The 15295-nt window shown below is 34.9% G+C and overlaps 2 protein-coding genes across 2 annotated transcripts; one reads left to right on the plus strand and one right to left on the minus strand.

Moving 5' to 3' along the window:
- Window positions 1-288: 288 nt before the first annotated feature.
- Window positions 289-7004, plus strand: LOC143635675 (betaine aldehyde dehydrogenase, chloroplastic-like). Its single transcript, XM_077103447.1, has 16 exons — window positions 289-410; window positions 1458-1600; window positions 1699-1779; window positions 1859-2007; window positions 2089-2181; window positions 2273-2396; window positions 2571-2615; window positions 5245-5265; window positions 5455-5521; window positions 5627-5703; window positions 5769-5882; window positions 5967-6044; window positions 6124-6275; window positions 6355-6415; window positions 6509-6615; window positions 6711-7004. Exons 1-16 carry the CDS (start codon window positions 302-304, stop codon window positions 6796-6798), a joined length of 1509 nt encoding a protein of 502 aa, XP_076959562.1. The 5' UTR covers window positions 289-301; the 3' UTR covers window positions 6799-7004.
- A 3647-nt stretch (window positions 7005-10651) lies between these two features.
- On the minus strand, window positions 10652-13447 carry LOC143635676 (E2F transcription factor-like E2FE). Its single transcript, XM_077103448.1, has 10 exons — window positions 13377-13447; window positions 12793-12860; window positions 12664-12716; window positions 12501-12578; window positions 12358-12408; window positions 11606-11791; window positions 11441-11513; window positions 11288-11349; window positions 10828-11209; window positions 10652-10745 (listed from the first exon to the last, which is right to left on the minus strand). Exons 1-10 carry the CDS (start codon window positions 13445-13447, stop codon window positions 10657-10659), a joined length of 1113 nt encoding a protein of 370 aa, XP_076959563.1. The 3' UTR covers window positions 10652-10656.
- Window positions 13448-15295: the final 1848 nt, after the last annotated feature.

Below are 15295 nucleotides of genomic sequence, written 5' to 3' on the forward strand. Positions count from 1 at the left end.
CATATTTGATTTGATGAATTTTGTATTTATCGGAAAAAACTAAATGAAAAGTATAATTTAGTTTAAAATAAAGAGGATAAAAAAAAGTGTTCAAATAGGTAAATACTTTTTAAAGTATACTAAAAAGGTAAATAATTTTTGTCTCTGCACCTGTTTGTTAAAAAACTCAATTTTGCTGACTAGTGGACTCCAGTAACGATCACTATCGGAGATAATTATTTAAAGCCTTTTAACATCACTGAATCAGTCATCAGAGTTGATTATCGACTACACTTTACACACACACACACTTACTTGTGTGATGGCGATTACGATACCGTCACGGCAGTTATTCATCGACGGCCAGTGGAGACAGCCGGCTAACAAGAATCGCATCTCCGTCGTTAATCCTGCCACCGAGGACGTCATCGGTATTATTATTGTAGAATATGTATTCGTAATTAAGCATTCAAGTATTTCAGCTTTCTATAATTGATCGAAATAATAATATTAATAATAATAATAATCATAAGTTTTAGTTAATTGCGTTCTTCAGATCTTAGCATCTTCAGTCATCTAACAAATTAGAAACCGGTATTGTGCATATTCGTCGTTATTGATATTGATTTTAGTGATTTGTATTGAGTAATCTGTTTGAGTTTTGTACTGTTTTGATCGAAATAATTATAATAAGTTTCAGTTTATTTCATTCTTCAGATCTAAACGTTTTCAGTTAGGTCTAGATGTTTATTATGGCTTGAATAATCTAACGAATTAGAAATTGGCGATTTGCGTATCCGTTGTTATTGATAATCAGTGCTTTGTATTGAGTAATCTGGAGTTTTGTACTGTTTTGATGTGTTTACTTTGTCAATTTTCTGTTATTGATCAAAATAAATATAATAAATTAATAATAATAAGGTTCAGCTTATCACATTGTTTGATTCTAAGCATGTTCAGTTAGGTCTGATGTTTATTCTGGCTTCAATTATCTAACAAATTAGGAATCGGCAGTTTGCGTATCCGTTGTTATTGGTTTCAGTATTGAGTAATCTGTTTGAGTTTTGGTCTGTTTTGGTGTGTTTACTTGTTTAATTGATTGAAATAATAATAGTAAGTTTCAGTTAAACATTTTCAGTTAGGTCTAGATGTTTATTCTGGTTTCAATTATCTAACAAATTAGAAATTAGCGATTTGCATATTTGTTATTGATTTCAGTGCTTTGTATTCAGTAATCTGTTTTAGGTTTTGATGTGTTTGCTTGTCACTTGTCAGTTTTCTCTTATTCATCGAAATGAGGAAATATTAACGATAAGTTTCAGTGTATCGCATTCTTGAGATGTTAACATTTTCAGTTATTTCTATATGTTTAATCTGGCTCCAATAAGCTAACAAATTAGAAATCTGCATTTTACACTGTAATCTGTTGAGTTTTGGTGGTGTTTACTTGAATCTGTTTGGAAAACTGTTGTGTTCAGGGGATATTCCAGCTGCTACAGCAGAAGATGTCAACATTGCTGTTGAAGCTGCTCGCAAAGCTCTTAAATGTAATGGAGGAAAAGATTGGGCATCAGCTTCAGGAGCTCATCGTGCCAAGTATTTGCGTGCTATTGCTGCAAAAGTGTGTTCATCATGAGTGATATTATCTGTTACTTCAATTTACAGTTGATCAATTTTTCGAAATCTTCTGAAATTGATGAGTTCTTTATCATTGTGCAGATATTGGAGAAGAAATCTGAACTGGCAAAACTTGAAGCCATTGATTGTGGAAAGCCACTTGAAGAAGCAGCATGGGATATGGTAATTTTGTTGCAAACAAATTAAAAACCCAAAGTTTTTAATGAGTTAACTGCCTAATATTTATGTTGTTGCCATTTAGGATGATGTAGCTGGATGCTTTGAGTACAATGCAGATCTTGCTGAAGCATTGGATAAAAAGCAAAATGCACCTGTTTCTCTTCCAATGGATACATTTAAATGCCATCTTACTAGGGAACCCATTGGTGTAGTTGGGTTAATTACTCCATGGTATACCTACATTTAAACACCATCTTATGATTCATTATTGTTTTAGTATTGTGTTTAAAGTTTGGTATTATTAATCTATAGGAATTATCCTCTTCTGATGGCTACATGGAAAGTTGCTCCTGCACTGGCAGCTGGATGCACTGCCATACTTAAACCATCAGAATTAGCATCTTTGTAAGTTGTTATTGATAGATAAATGATTTCTGTGTTTCTGAAATTAGGTAATCTTGCTTGTATTAATGACATGCTAATTATCCAATTTCAGAACTTGCTTGGAATTAGGTGAAATATGCAAAGAGGTGGGCCTTCCTAATGGTGTTCTCAATATTTTGACGGGATTAGGTACAGAAGCAGGTGCATCATTAGCATCTCATCCTGATGTTGATAAGGTCCGGTTCTCATTTCTTTTGCTTTCACATGTTGGGTCACTTTTCATATTGGGTTCTGGTCAAAACAGATGGGGCTGGGTTGAGTTGACCTGACTCAACTTTTGCCTGAAAGTATTAATGTACTATCCTGTTTATAAGTAGTTAATGTGCCAAAACGCTATTATTATTTTACAGATCGCATTTACTGGTAGCAGTGTCACTGGAAGCAAAGTTATGACTGCTGCAGCTAGAGGTGCACAAATCGGTTTTTTTGAAAAAACCGGTTCGGTTATTAACCGGACCGGTTTTTTTTATCCAGAAAAAAACCGGTTCGGTTAATAACCGGACCGGTTATTAACCGGTTTTTATTGCTGAAAACTCAAACCGGCCAAACCGGTTTGGACCGGTTTAAAAACCGGTTAGAACCGGTTATTAAACCGGTTTTTTATAACCGGTTTTTAATAACCGGTCTAACCGGTTAACCGGTTTTTTTTTTTTTTTTTTTTTTTTTTTTTTTTTTTTTTTTTTCTTTAGGGTTTAGGGTTTAGGGTTTCGTTGTTAGCATTCTTTGCTTGGAAGATTAAAAACACATAACTTTCATTTATAGCTTTTACATTAAAAATACAAACATTAAATCGTTATCGCATATTCGTAACTCAAAAATACAAACATTAAAGAATGCTTAGACACGATTACATTAACAAGTTGATGTTTGTTACTCATTTTCTTCGCTACCCGATCCCGAGCTATTCCTTAGGTAATCGTCGTACGCGGCTTCTTCATCGGTCATTGGTTGAATGTGTCCTTGATTGACCTCGTCTTCATACAAGGCCGCCTCATAGTCCATTTCCCCCTCGAGTGAGCGTTGATGTTGTGCCCTGTCTAAAGAGTCCAAGTAATCCTTGTAGCAAATCGACATCTCTACAGCTGCTGGAGTGAGTCGAGTCCTCCTAATCGATATAACCCTGCCAGAAACAGAAAAAGCAGACTCCGAAGCTACCGTGGAAGCTTGGACCGTTAGTAAATCTTTGGCCATGGCGGCGAGGATCGGAAACTCATCCTCCTTACCTCTCCACCAAGCCAGCAAATCAAGACTTCTAAATTCATCCGGAGTCATGTGTTTCACAAAGTTGGTACCACCATACCTTCCAAGTTCACTGCTTGGGGTGTTTACCCTTTGACGTTTACCGGCGTCTTCCCAAATCATGTAGTACATCCCCATTTCAAGGTCGGTTTGGGATTGGGATTGGGCAACAGCTCTTAACGAGTCATGAATTTGGGAAGACGACCCGTGTTTTGTAAGGTAAACATCATACATGTTTGCCAATGTGGTGTTGAAATCATTCTTTAAAGTTTGGCTATAATAGGGGTTTTGATCGTCGTTTAACCCTAGCTCATCACAAATTTTTTCTATTAAAGCTTCAACACCACCAACATTGATGCAAGGGTTTAACGCAGCCGCACAGGTCAAAACAGCGGGTAGTTGTTGAAAATATTTTATAAATTTTTCTTTCATTTTTGCACCCATATCAAAATAAGGTGCACCCCTACAATGAATTTCAGTCAACTTTGTGCACATGACAGCAATTTTTGGTAAAGCAATGGGGCTTGTTGGATAGTAAACCCCGGATAAACTAGTTGTGCAAGATTTAAAAATTTGAAGAACCTCCGTAACGATCTCAATCAATAACCAGTTTCTAGGATCGTACGGTGCACATTTACCCCTACTTGACATTATTTGATGAAACGCAACTAGTGATTCTTTTTGTTGGATGGCTTTCTCAAACATATCACAAGTCGAGTTCCATCTTGTTGGACAATCCCAATTGGGCCCCAACCATTGACAATTAGCTTCATCACAAAATTTTTTGTATCTTGAAAATGTTTTATTGTTGCTAAAAACATCTCGTAACATTCTTTTAAAATTGTTTCTTTGCGTTTCGATCACGTTTAACCCATCTTGCACGGCCAAGTTGATAATATGTGCAATGCATCGGCTATGAAAAAACGCTCCATCACAAATAGGTTTATACTTTAATTTTAAATGGCCAACCGCGGCCGTATTGTTGGACGCGTTATCAAACGATATTGAAAAGATTTTATCTTCAATCTTGTATTGTCGAATGACTTTATCCAAGAGTTTAAAAATATTTCTACCCGTTTGCATCTAGCTTTTTGGGTTCCGTTAGACATTTCGCATAGGTCGAAATGTTGCCAAATATCTTGGTTTCGTTTCGTGGGGATGACCCGAACGACGGTTTCTCCCGTGTTCGAGGCACCCATGTTGACCGATGAAGCAGCACTTTGGGAGGCCATGATAATCGACTACGAATTAAGAGTGGTATACTCGAGTATGAAATAAACGACTACGAAAGAAGAGCGTTTGGAGTTATAATCGCGTATGAAATAAACGTTTAGAGCTTTTGGAGTTGTATAATCAAGTGTGATCTAACCAATACCCAACCTAAACTATATATAGATGTTTGTGGGGGTAAAAAAACCAAAAAAACGGCTAAAAAAACGGGCAAAAAAAAAAAAAACGGCTATAAAGCCGTTTGGTAACGTTCGAAAACCGGTTTAACCGGTTAACCGGTTATTAAAAACCGGTTAACCGGTTTTTTAATAACGGCTATAAACCGGTTATTTTAAAAACCGGTTAACCGGTTTTTTAATAACCGGTTATTAAAAAAAACCGGTTTTTTTTATAACCGGTTATAAAACCGGTTTTGGCTCCAAAAAGTATAACCGATACGTAAACCGGTTACGTAAACCGGTCAAACCGGTTTTTAAAAAAACCGGTTTTTAAAAAACCGGTTTTCCGGTTAACCGCCCAAACCGGTTCCGTAACCGGTTTTTTTGAACACCTCTAGCTGCAGCTCAGAATATTAAGGTATCATTCAATATCTGTTTCAGTTCAATTTTGTGTGAGAATGTGAAGGAACAAAGGATATAGCATTGGTTATATAAACATTAAACATGTATCCAATTTTTGACTGAAATCATGTGGTTTTTTAAGTCTTGTGGTTAAACTTGAATTCCGTTCTTATTATATTATCTTCATACTCTGCTCCAATTGCAGCCTGTTACACTTGAACTTGGGGGAAAAAGTCCAATAGTGGTATTTAATGATGTTGACATTGATAAAGGTTAGTCAAATTTGTTTTTTTAAGATAGAACAAATGAAATATTGTCTCAATCTTGCATTTATTATGAAAAGATTAATTAAATTTTCTTGATTATTATTCGAACAGCTGTTGAGTGGACTCTCTTTGGTTGCTTCTGGACAAATGGTCAAATATGCAGTGCCACATCTCGCCTTCTAGTACATGTAAGTTGATGAAAACGTGTTAAAAGTAATAAAAAAAAGTTATTAATATTGTTTATATGTTCCAGGAAAGTATTGCTGATGAGTTTGTAGACAAGCTTGTTAAATGGGCTAAAAACATCAAGATTTCAGATCCCCTGGAGGATGGTTGCAGGCTCGGCCCCGTAGTTAGCAGTGGTCAGGTAATAATATATGGATCACTAAAATATACTTTTAATTATTCTAACATGATTTTGTCAAGCCTCTAATATTTAACATATTTTCAGTATGAAAAGGTGTTGAAATTTGTATCAACAGCCAAAAGTGAAGGCGCGACTGTTTTATGTGGAGGTGAACGTCCTCCGGTATGGACCAATTCTTTATTCTTATTTATTTTCTCTGAGCGTTAGATTAAAAAGTTAAAAGGGTAATTATTAAACGCAGCATTTGAAAAAAGGATATTATATGGAGCCAGCCATCATTACTGGTGTTAACAGATCTATGCAAATCTGGAAAGAAGAAGTTTTTGGACCCGTGCTTTGTGTCAAAACATTTGCATCTGAAGAAGAAGCCATTGAACTAGCTAATGATACTCAGTAAGTTAACTTCATTTTATTTTTCATATTTAATTTTTAATCTTGATTTTGTAATTTTATCTCAATGTTTTTTTTGCAGTTATGGATTGGCTGCTGCGGTGATATCTAAGGATCTGGAAAGGTGTGACCATGTAACAAAGGTAATGAAACGTTATTAACTTCCATTTTTTCCTATAATTTAAATCCAATTTATTGACATCAATTTTTTTATATATATTATTTTCATTATGCAGGCTTTGGATGTAGGCATTGTGTGGGTCAACTGCTCACAGCCATGCTTCTCTCAAGCTCCATGGGGAGGAAAGAAGCGTAGCGGTTTTGGTCGTGAACTAGGAGAATGGTGAAAAAAATTTAAGAAATACGTCTACTAATTTAATAATTAAATACCATAAGATGTGATTAATATATACCGTCTTATTCACTTTTTTATTTCAGGGGTCTAGAGAACTACCAGAATGTGAAGCAGGTGACTCGGTATCTTTCTGACGATGCTTGGGGTTGGTATAAACCTCCATCTAGTTAGGGGTAAGTGTTAAGTTTATTAGTAACAATCATGCGAGCTGGTATAATTCTATAAATAAAAAGCTAGTTTACCAGAATAACGAGAAAGGTGGACTGATATTTGGATACAACCTTATAAGTTGTATGCGAAATGTATTGTATTTGACATGTGACGATCGTGTTGTGAAAGATCTGTTGAATGGATGAGTTTTTGGTGTGCTGGATTTCTCTGCCTTACTTATTATGATAATTATTTGTTTTTTGGTTTTAAGAGGTGAGGGGTCATGCAGTTAAAGAATAAGAATAAAAATGCTCTAACAAAGATATCTTTTAAAAAAGTGAAAAAGTTAATTTTGGGACTAGCTTTTTGGGTGTAAAGACATTTGCTTTGACTATATAAATTTAGTTAAAAGAGATGCAAATCATGACTTATTAACTGAAACAAGTTATTAACTGGCATACTAGTGACTCACATGTTAGGGACCGGTTAGGCATATTCAAGCAAGAACCGATTAGGAACTTGTTAACCGCAACCGGATTTCAAAAAGATTAATAGCTGGTAACCAATCTATTACCGCTAGATACAATAGTCACCATCACCGTTTACAGTTTCTAGTCGTTAACCGGTCTTCCCTTAACCTAGTATAGATAGGTATTGGGTGGATTGATTTGATTACACCACTTTTCTATGTACCCTCTCAATAATTAAAAAAAATTCAGGAAATGCAAAATTGCAAACCGCTCAAAAATCTCAAGTGTCGAAACACTTTAAATAGGCATCTCAATGTTGGTGATGCCACCTCATGAATTCCATCGGGTTTTTTCGGATTTCGGGTAGGGTACGGCCGGGTATTGGCGGAACCGGTTTCCCTGGGTCCGGGTCAGTTCCGGGTACAGTTTCAGAGGAAAACCCAAAACCCGGTCCATACCATGGGTCGGGTCTGGTTCCGGTAGGAACCGTCGAGTCGGGTCCGGAACCGGTTGTTTTGTGCACCTCTAGATGAGCCCAAACAAGAGATCCCCTCTGGCTGGGGGTAACGAACCAACCGTTCCAAATAGGAACCATGAATTTTTTGCCAAATACAATTTATGTATTTGCATTTATTAATGCTTTTCGTAAGGTGATCATTTTTTTGGATCTAAAGTTTCAAAAACAAATTAAAAAATTATTTATTTAAATTAAATCTTTTTCAATTTTTCGTTTTTTAACTAGTTATTTTAGCCCAACTTGGTTATTAACCTAACCCATTAAGAACGGTAAATGTTTAGCAAAACTAGCTGGTAGCTGTAGCTGGAAGTTGTAGCTTTTAGATATATTTAGGTGTTTGGCAGAGTAGCTGGAGCTTTTAATAAAATGTATAGAATGACCAAAATTGGTATAACTAAAAAACAATAATATTAAATATACTTATTTTGGAAGGTTATTTAAGTAATTAAAATACTAAAAGCTTGTAGCTCTTTCTAAACGCTACTAGTTGGAGCTTTAAGCTTTAAGCTTTTTCTCATGACCTAAAAGCTTTAAACTCCTTCAACCAAACAAGGCTTTTAATTGAGTATGAGTTTTTTCTTAAAAGTTTGAAGCATAAAGCCCCTAAAAACTCCTAAAAGTTCATTGCCAAACATACCTCATAGGAGCTACTATTTAGACATACATATAAGTTTAGAGAAAGTGTATTTAAAAGAAAAGGTGTGTTAAAATAGAAAAAAAAATGTCTGGATAGTCAATGCCTTTAGCATTTGATCAAATACTAGTTCAATTAATAACCAAAAGCTTAAATTTTTAAAAGAATTGCAACAAAAAAAACCTATGGCCATCATGCCATTCTTGTAATCAACTCATTAGAGTTATTACAAAAATCGTCATAGGCCTCTTTTTTTTTCAAATATTACAGATTTGATAAATGGCAAGGACCAGCTTCATGATTTCCAAAAAAAAATAATAATAAGTAAACTCTAGTATAAGCATGTCATATAAACACACTCACACAGACTATTCATATAATTCAAAAATGTTGTAACTAGTAAATTCACACTTTTATGCGTATTTTCTAAAAAAACAATCCTTTTTAAGAATACCCATTATGGTCAAGCGAGCAGGTCCTTCACCGGCCAACGCGAGCCATATCACTCGCGAACACCGCAACGCCCTGCTGCGAGTGGCGCCACGAGCGAGCCGCCACGACTATGGTTGCTTGGCTGAAGTTGAACGTTGGCCATGGGGAGTTGTTTTGTGACCGTTGGGCATGGGTAAAAAAAAAAAAAAAAACCTTTTTTTTTATTTTTTACCTATATAAGCCCCCCACAAACCTTTAACAAACTACCAACACTCTCAACTCTCTCTACACTACATCAAAAACAAAGCATATTCTCATCTACATTTTGTAAACAGTATGGATCCATGGGTGGTTGTTATCGACCGGAAATGCCTTATGGTCAAGACGGCGATAACGTGTTTGGCGCTACCGAGATGGAACAAAACTTGAGTCCACCACCGCCTCCTGACTTTTTTGTTCCGGAGACACAAGAGGCTCGTAAAGAGGCCGCCAAGGGCAAATGAGCCCAAAAAAAGAACCAAGGAGGGGAGGGAGGCTCAAGCCGAGGAAGTCGTTCCAAAAAGAAAAACAACTCCTTGGACAAAAGAGGAGAAAAAGGCTTTATGTCGTGCATGGGTTAAAATATCCCAAGATCGAAAAGCCGGTATTTTTAATTTTTTTTTTTCGTATAAAATTTTAAAAATATGTTTGTAACTTATCTTTATTTAATTGTAGCGGACTATCAAAAGCACCGCATATTTTGGACAAAAGTGAAAGAGTTGTTCTATAGTATGGTGGGAAGTACGGACCGTACTGACAATATGATATAGGAAGATAGTCCAAAACTTGTAAATTTGTCGGACTTTTTACAAATTTGCATAACAGAAACAGTCGCCGAATGCAACCAAGCGGGAGCGATGATCTTCAAGTCTCATCTAGTAGCTCGGATGCTCATGTAGGGATCGACCTAAACGTGTCTGGGCAAGAAGATTAACCACAAGTCCTACGCCGACCACCCGGAAGGGACCAGGGAAAAAGATCAACCACAAGTATCGAGTTTGATCTGGCATTTGTCGAAGATGTACACAAAATATCGACTAGTATTGAGGCAGCGGCCGGGGTGAAAGTTTCGAAAGACATTTAGAAAGTTAGACTTTCTTACCAAGGACTTTAGCAACCTCAACCCCATACGCCGACAGACATTCGAACAAGAACAAGCGTTTGTTCTTGAGGAAATCAAAGCAGATCAAGAACAAAGACGAAGAGGTGGAGGCGGAAGAGATCGGGAATAATTTTTTTATATTTTTAGGATACTTAATTTTTTTTTAATTTGTATTTTTTTTATTTTATTAGGATGTTAATGTTTATTTTATTATATAAATTTGTTTTTAGTTATATTATTATGTTATATTAAAACAAATAAAAAATCAAATAATTTGTTAAAGCCACTGATCGCCTGAATCACAACAGGCTCAGGCGGCTTCAGCAATGACTTCAGCGAGGGTCTAGTCAACACTGCATGACACAATATTATTGAATGAATTCGAAGCCCAACTTCAGTAACAACACACAATCTAAGGTCAAAACAAGCATTTTTAAAAGTTTGTACCCTTCAATAAACAGGCTTTAAGCTAATATATGTCACCATGTTTCTGGCAATTTTAAAAAAATGACAATAAAAGATCTACAAGAACATTGTTCTAAAGATTAACCAGGCATACAATATGTATGCTTGGCACTACTCTAAATCAATCAGACAACATTATTATAAAGACTTAGACTATAAACTCTAAAGGATGGCCATTTCTAGCCATCACTTCTAATCAATTTCAATCAGCATTTTTGAATTAAATAACTCCAATTGGATCCATTTCTGCAACCTCAGAATACCATGCTTTCCATGCATCCATGTAATGAACAAACAGATCCCTCAAAGCTGCACATCATAGTTGGTCAACTATAAGTCAGCACATATAGTATTCTTTAAATTTAATAACCTAATAAAGCTCAAAAGATACCTTGATTCCGATACTGTGGCCGATAATTGGAAGCTAAATTTTCCAAATCTCGAGTCTTTTTAATTTTGTTACTCTCACCGTTACTAGATTTAGGCTGACTCAAAGGACCCGGTTGACCAAACTGGTCAGGACCCGGATATGAATTGGAACCGTTAGTGTTGGGTTTGATGGGCTGGCGTTGACTTTGAAGGCCACCAAACAGTTTCACCTCCTGGTTATCCAACTTGTTTCTTTTGAAGCAAATGTTTGTGAGTTCGGTCCCAAATGCGCGTTTTTTGGATTCTTGATGAACTACAGTAGTTGCCGGTCCTGGTTGACTATTTATTTGACTTGTCATCCCTAACCACCTAAACGCCGGCTTTCGGGTTTCTGGGTGGTGAGTCTGCTCATCATACAAAATAGACTCAATGTTAGAAGAATCAAGACGTCGAAAACCAAGTCAACTATGTAGTTAATTAACCTTCTCGATGAAATTCATGGAAGACAAGACATTAGCAACATCATATAGCCGTCTAACTTTAGCTGAAACGGTAATCCAAAAAAGAAATCACATATATTATAACAATATTATTTCAAATCAAGAAATTAAAACAATTGTTATGAGAAATTTTACTTCTTGTCAGTGATGGATTATGAGCATCTCCAAGCAGTATCTTTGCAGCATCATCAAGCGAATGCACATCTGACTAAAACAATCGTGCACATAATCAAACACTTTATAGCATAGAAAAAGCTTTATAAAATCATAAAAATTATAATAATTGAAAAGTTAACTCACATTGGTGCATAGGAAGAGCTTGATGAAATTCTTGGTAAGAAGCCCTAACGATTTCTCCTTTCGGTTATCAATTAAAGTACCCGATTTCAACAACCCTGGAGGTTTATGCATAGAGTCCAGATCTGTTTTGTCCTGCAAGGAAGCACTGTGGTTGGAAACTCTTTCATCTTCTTCGTCATCGGAAACCTAATAGCATTTAAAATAAAACCCTTGTTAGGAATCAAGTGGCACAAAGGAAAGCCAACACACAATGCACAAACAAATTAAACATACATAATCAGTAAAAAAAATAATAATAATAAAGAACACGACAATTTAAATGGTTCGGTCAAGGTGATCTGCATCCATGACAACAACTAGGATTTATTTTTTTATTAGCTCAAGATGCAAAGGTTGCAAATACATAACAGTAAATAGAGATCGAATATGAACTATTAAAATATTAGAACAGAAAAAACCGACACGCAATGTACAAACAAATTAAACATACTATAACAGAAAAAAATAATAATAAAGAGCACGACAATTTAAACGGTCCGATCAATGTGGCCTATGTCCACGGCTGCAACTAGGGTTTATTTTTTGTTAGCTCAAAGTGTACAGATTACAAAAAACGCAACATGAACTTTTAACTAAGTAATCAAAACCGGCCCCCTTGTCCTCTTATCGAACGAAACCAAAAGCCCAGAAGCCTAATTTCAGTTATCTAAATGTTCTATCAAATTGTAAATGCATAATAAAATTAAAATTACCTTTCCAGATTTAACATCAATCTGCTCATCATTATTATTGAACCCTTCTTCCTGTTATACCATTAGACAGAATAATGAGCAAATAGATCAGAACACATTAACACACAACAATATTATTATTGAAGTGAAATATTGTTAATCACCTTAAGCTGCTCTAAAGCCTTCGGGATCGCGCCCAATCCGTTCCAATGATACGTGTTCTTCGCCTTCCTAACGAGCACCTGCACAATAAAAAACCTCACAACATCAGATCTGAAAATTCCACAAATCACAAAACAAATTTTAAAATTAGTCACAAAATCTTACACCAACACTTTCCAAAACATTGACAATATCGTAAATCCGCCGTCTCTCAACACCTGAAAATTCGAAACTTCAACCTCAATTTGGGCATCTTTAAACAAATCTAACAAAATTAATATAATAATAATTTACCTAATCTTGATGCTGCATCATCCAATCCAACGGTGTCGATTCCGTCACGATTGTACAAGCCCAGAAAACTGTATAAACAAATATATACATCACCTTATTATAAACATAATTCCAATGTATAAACAGCGCATTGTAAAACTCGCTAGATGCTAATCAGGCGGTGGGTTACCGACTATTGATTAATAGATTATAACTTTATATGTAATTTTTCAAATATGCATACCAAAAATTTATTATATAAACTTTCAATTTATACCAATTTTGACCAAAAAGTGATTAATTGGTACCGACTAGAGACGTCACCTAGGCGCAATTATTACAGCCATGAAACGAGTAAATTAATAGCAATGTTTTAGCATGGTTGTAAAAATTGCACCTAGGAGCTGATTAATCACTAGCAGGTACCCCACCAACTAGTCACTAATTAATTATTATTTGCCAAAATTTGAAAATTTTCTATATATATACTTGAAAAATAAAATATAAATGTCAATCCGATAAATCCCAATGAATCACTAGTCCCTACCGCACCGGGTTTCGGTAAAGGTAGAAAAATAATAAAATAAAGGAAATAGGTTTTTTACTTGGAGCATAAAAGGCCAAGTGATTTCTGCTTCCGGCAGTAAGCGGTGGACGACGGCATAGGCAACGACATGTTAGCGGTCGTTGAGAATGGCGGGGGTTTAATAGGAAGTGGGTGTTTTGTTTTGGGGGGATTTGGTTTTGGTTTGTGTGTGTTTTTAATTTTAAGGTTTTGAAAATTTGAAATTTGAGCAGAAAACAATGGAGGGAGGGCTTTGGTTTCTGGTTACAGGCGGGAACTTGTTTTGTTTTCGGTGGTTGTTTTTTTTTTTTTTTTGCCCTTTGCCTTTGGTTTTGAGTTTTAGCATGTGATCACGTGTTTGGGGAAACATGTCACGTGTTGTTTGCGAACTTATTTGGATTTATGGAAACATTTTGAATAAAATATACTTTCCATATATTCGAAATTTCGAATTAATCGTTTAAATTTTGTTAATGGTTTATATTTTTAAAGTTAAAAAATCATAAAACTAAGGGAGACAAAAATAAGAAGTGTGAGAAGGATTTATGAGCACACAAAAAACCCTTTAAAAATAAATTCAAAAAAATAATTAAAAAATCATAACTCAAAATGTAAATAAAAAAACAAAAAAAATTAAAAAACTAAAACGTTTCCTCCATCATTCCCATTAAAAAAAGAAAAAAAAACTGACGAAAACACACGATACCGATATCAAAGACACAATAACAAAAATGAACAAAAGACATAATTATAACTAAAAAATACACAATAGATGACAAAATATAACACACTGTCAAACAAAATATAACATAATGTTGAGTAATATAACACAATATCAAGAAAAAAATACAATCAATAACAAAAATAAGCACAAAAAGACATAATGATGTTTTTCACTCAACATTGTGGTTTTTTATTTTTTGAAACGAGAAACACAGTGGAAACATTTGTGTTTTTAATTTTTTTGTTTTTTATTAAATTTTGAGTTATTGTTTTTTTATTAATTTTTTTATTGTTTTTTTAGTTGTGTGGCCACAAATATTTCTCATCCTTCTTATTTTTATCTTTTTTTGTTGAATAACTTGACCCTATATAGGTGAATTATTTATAACCTACATATTAATTAGCCATATCTGGTTTGTTTAGAAAATGTAAAATTTAAAAAGTTTTTTAAAATTGAAAAAATTAGTGATTTGTTTAGTTTTGAGCATTTTGGTAAATATTTAGCATTCTGCACAAATTTCTCTTCGTGATATATAACTATCACGCATCTTGGGATTCTGTCTGGCATAACCCGATGAAGATAAAAATTCATGTTTTTTTTTGTGGAATGTTGAGGGGTTAAAGTAGTTTGTAGAACAATTCTATTTGTTTCGTTTAGCATTTTACTATTGGGAATTCCTTAGTCGATTGTGCTTAAAAGCATGGACCATCTAATAGACTTGATTGCTTGGCGTGCAAGTTAAACAATAAACATTGATAATTAATTTGTTTGTGGATACTGGATAATTATCTTAGATTCTTAATCGAGTTATGATATGATATGTGTTAGTTATTGTGGAATTAATTAATTGATTCATAGTTAATCAGTTATTGTTAAACATGTATAGGTTTTCGAGATAGTCTTCTTTACGTTTTTGACTTGGTGAGTTATATCAATTCGTCTTTGATTTTCAAGTCTGGAGACTCTTGGTCAACTGGTGGAGGTTGCGGAGGAGTTGAATTTCCCTTTGGGGCATGCATCTTTTGCTCCGTATTATTTACTCTACATTTTGGTGCAGTTGCCAGCAAAGGAATGCTTGGCTGTTCAACAAAAAGGCTCTATCGAAGGATTGTCGCAAGTTAATTTTGTTAAATTAGGCTTCCATCAACGTTTAAAAATATGTATCGGCTAGATTGGGTTGTGCGTTGTGTTGGAGGCTATTTTTGTTGTTTATAATTTATGAAGTTTTGATATTA

This window comes from Bidens hawaiensis, unplaced genomic scaffold, assembly GCF_021521415.1.
Source record: "Bidens hawaiensis isolate Kalapana, Puna unplaced genomic scaffold, B.hawaiensis_p1.1 tig00007641_1, whole genome shotgun sequence".
NCBI lineage: Eukaryota > Viridiplantae > Streptophyta > Magnoliopsida > Asterales > Asteraceae > Bidens > Bidens hawaiensis.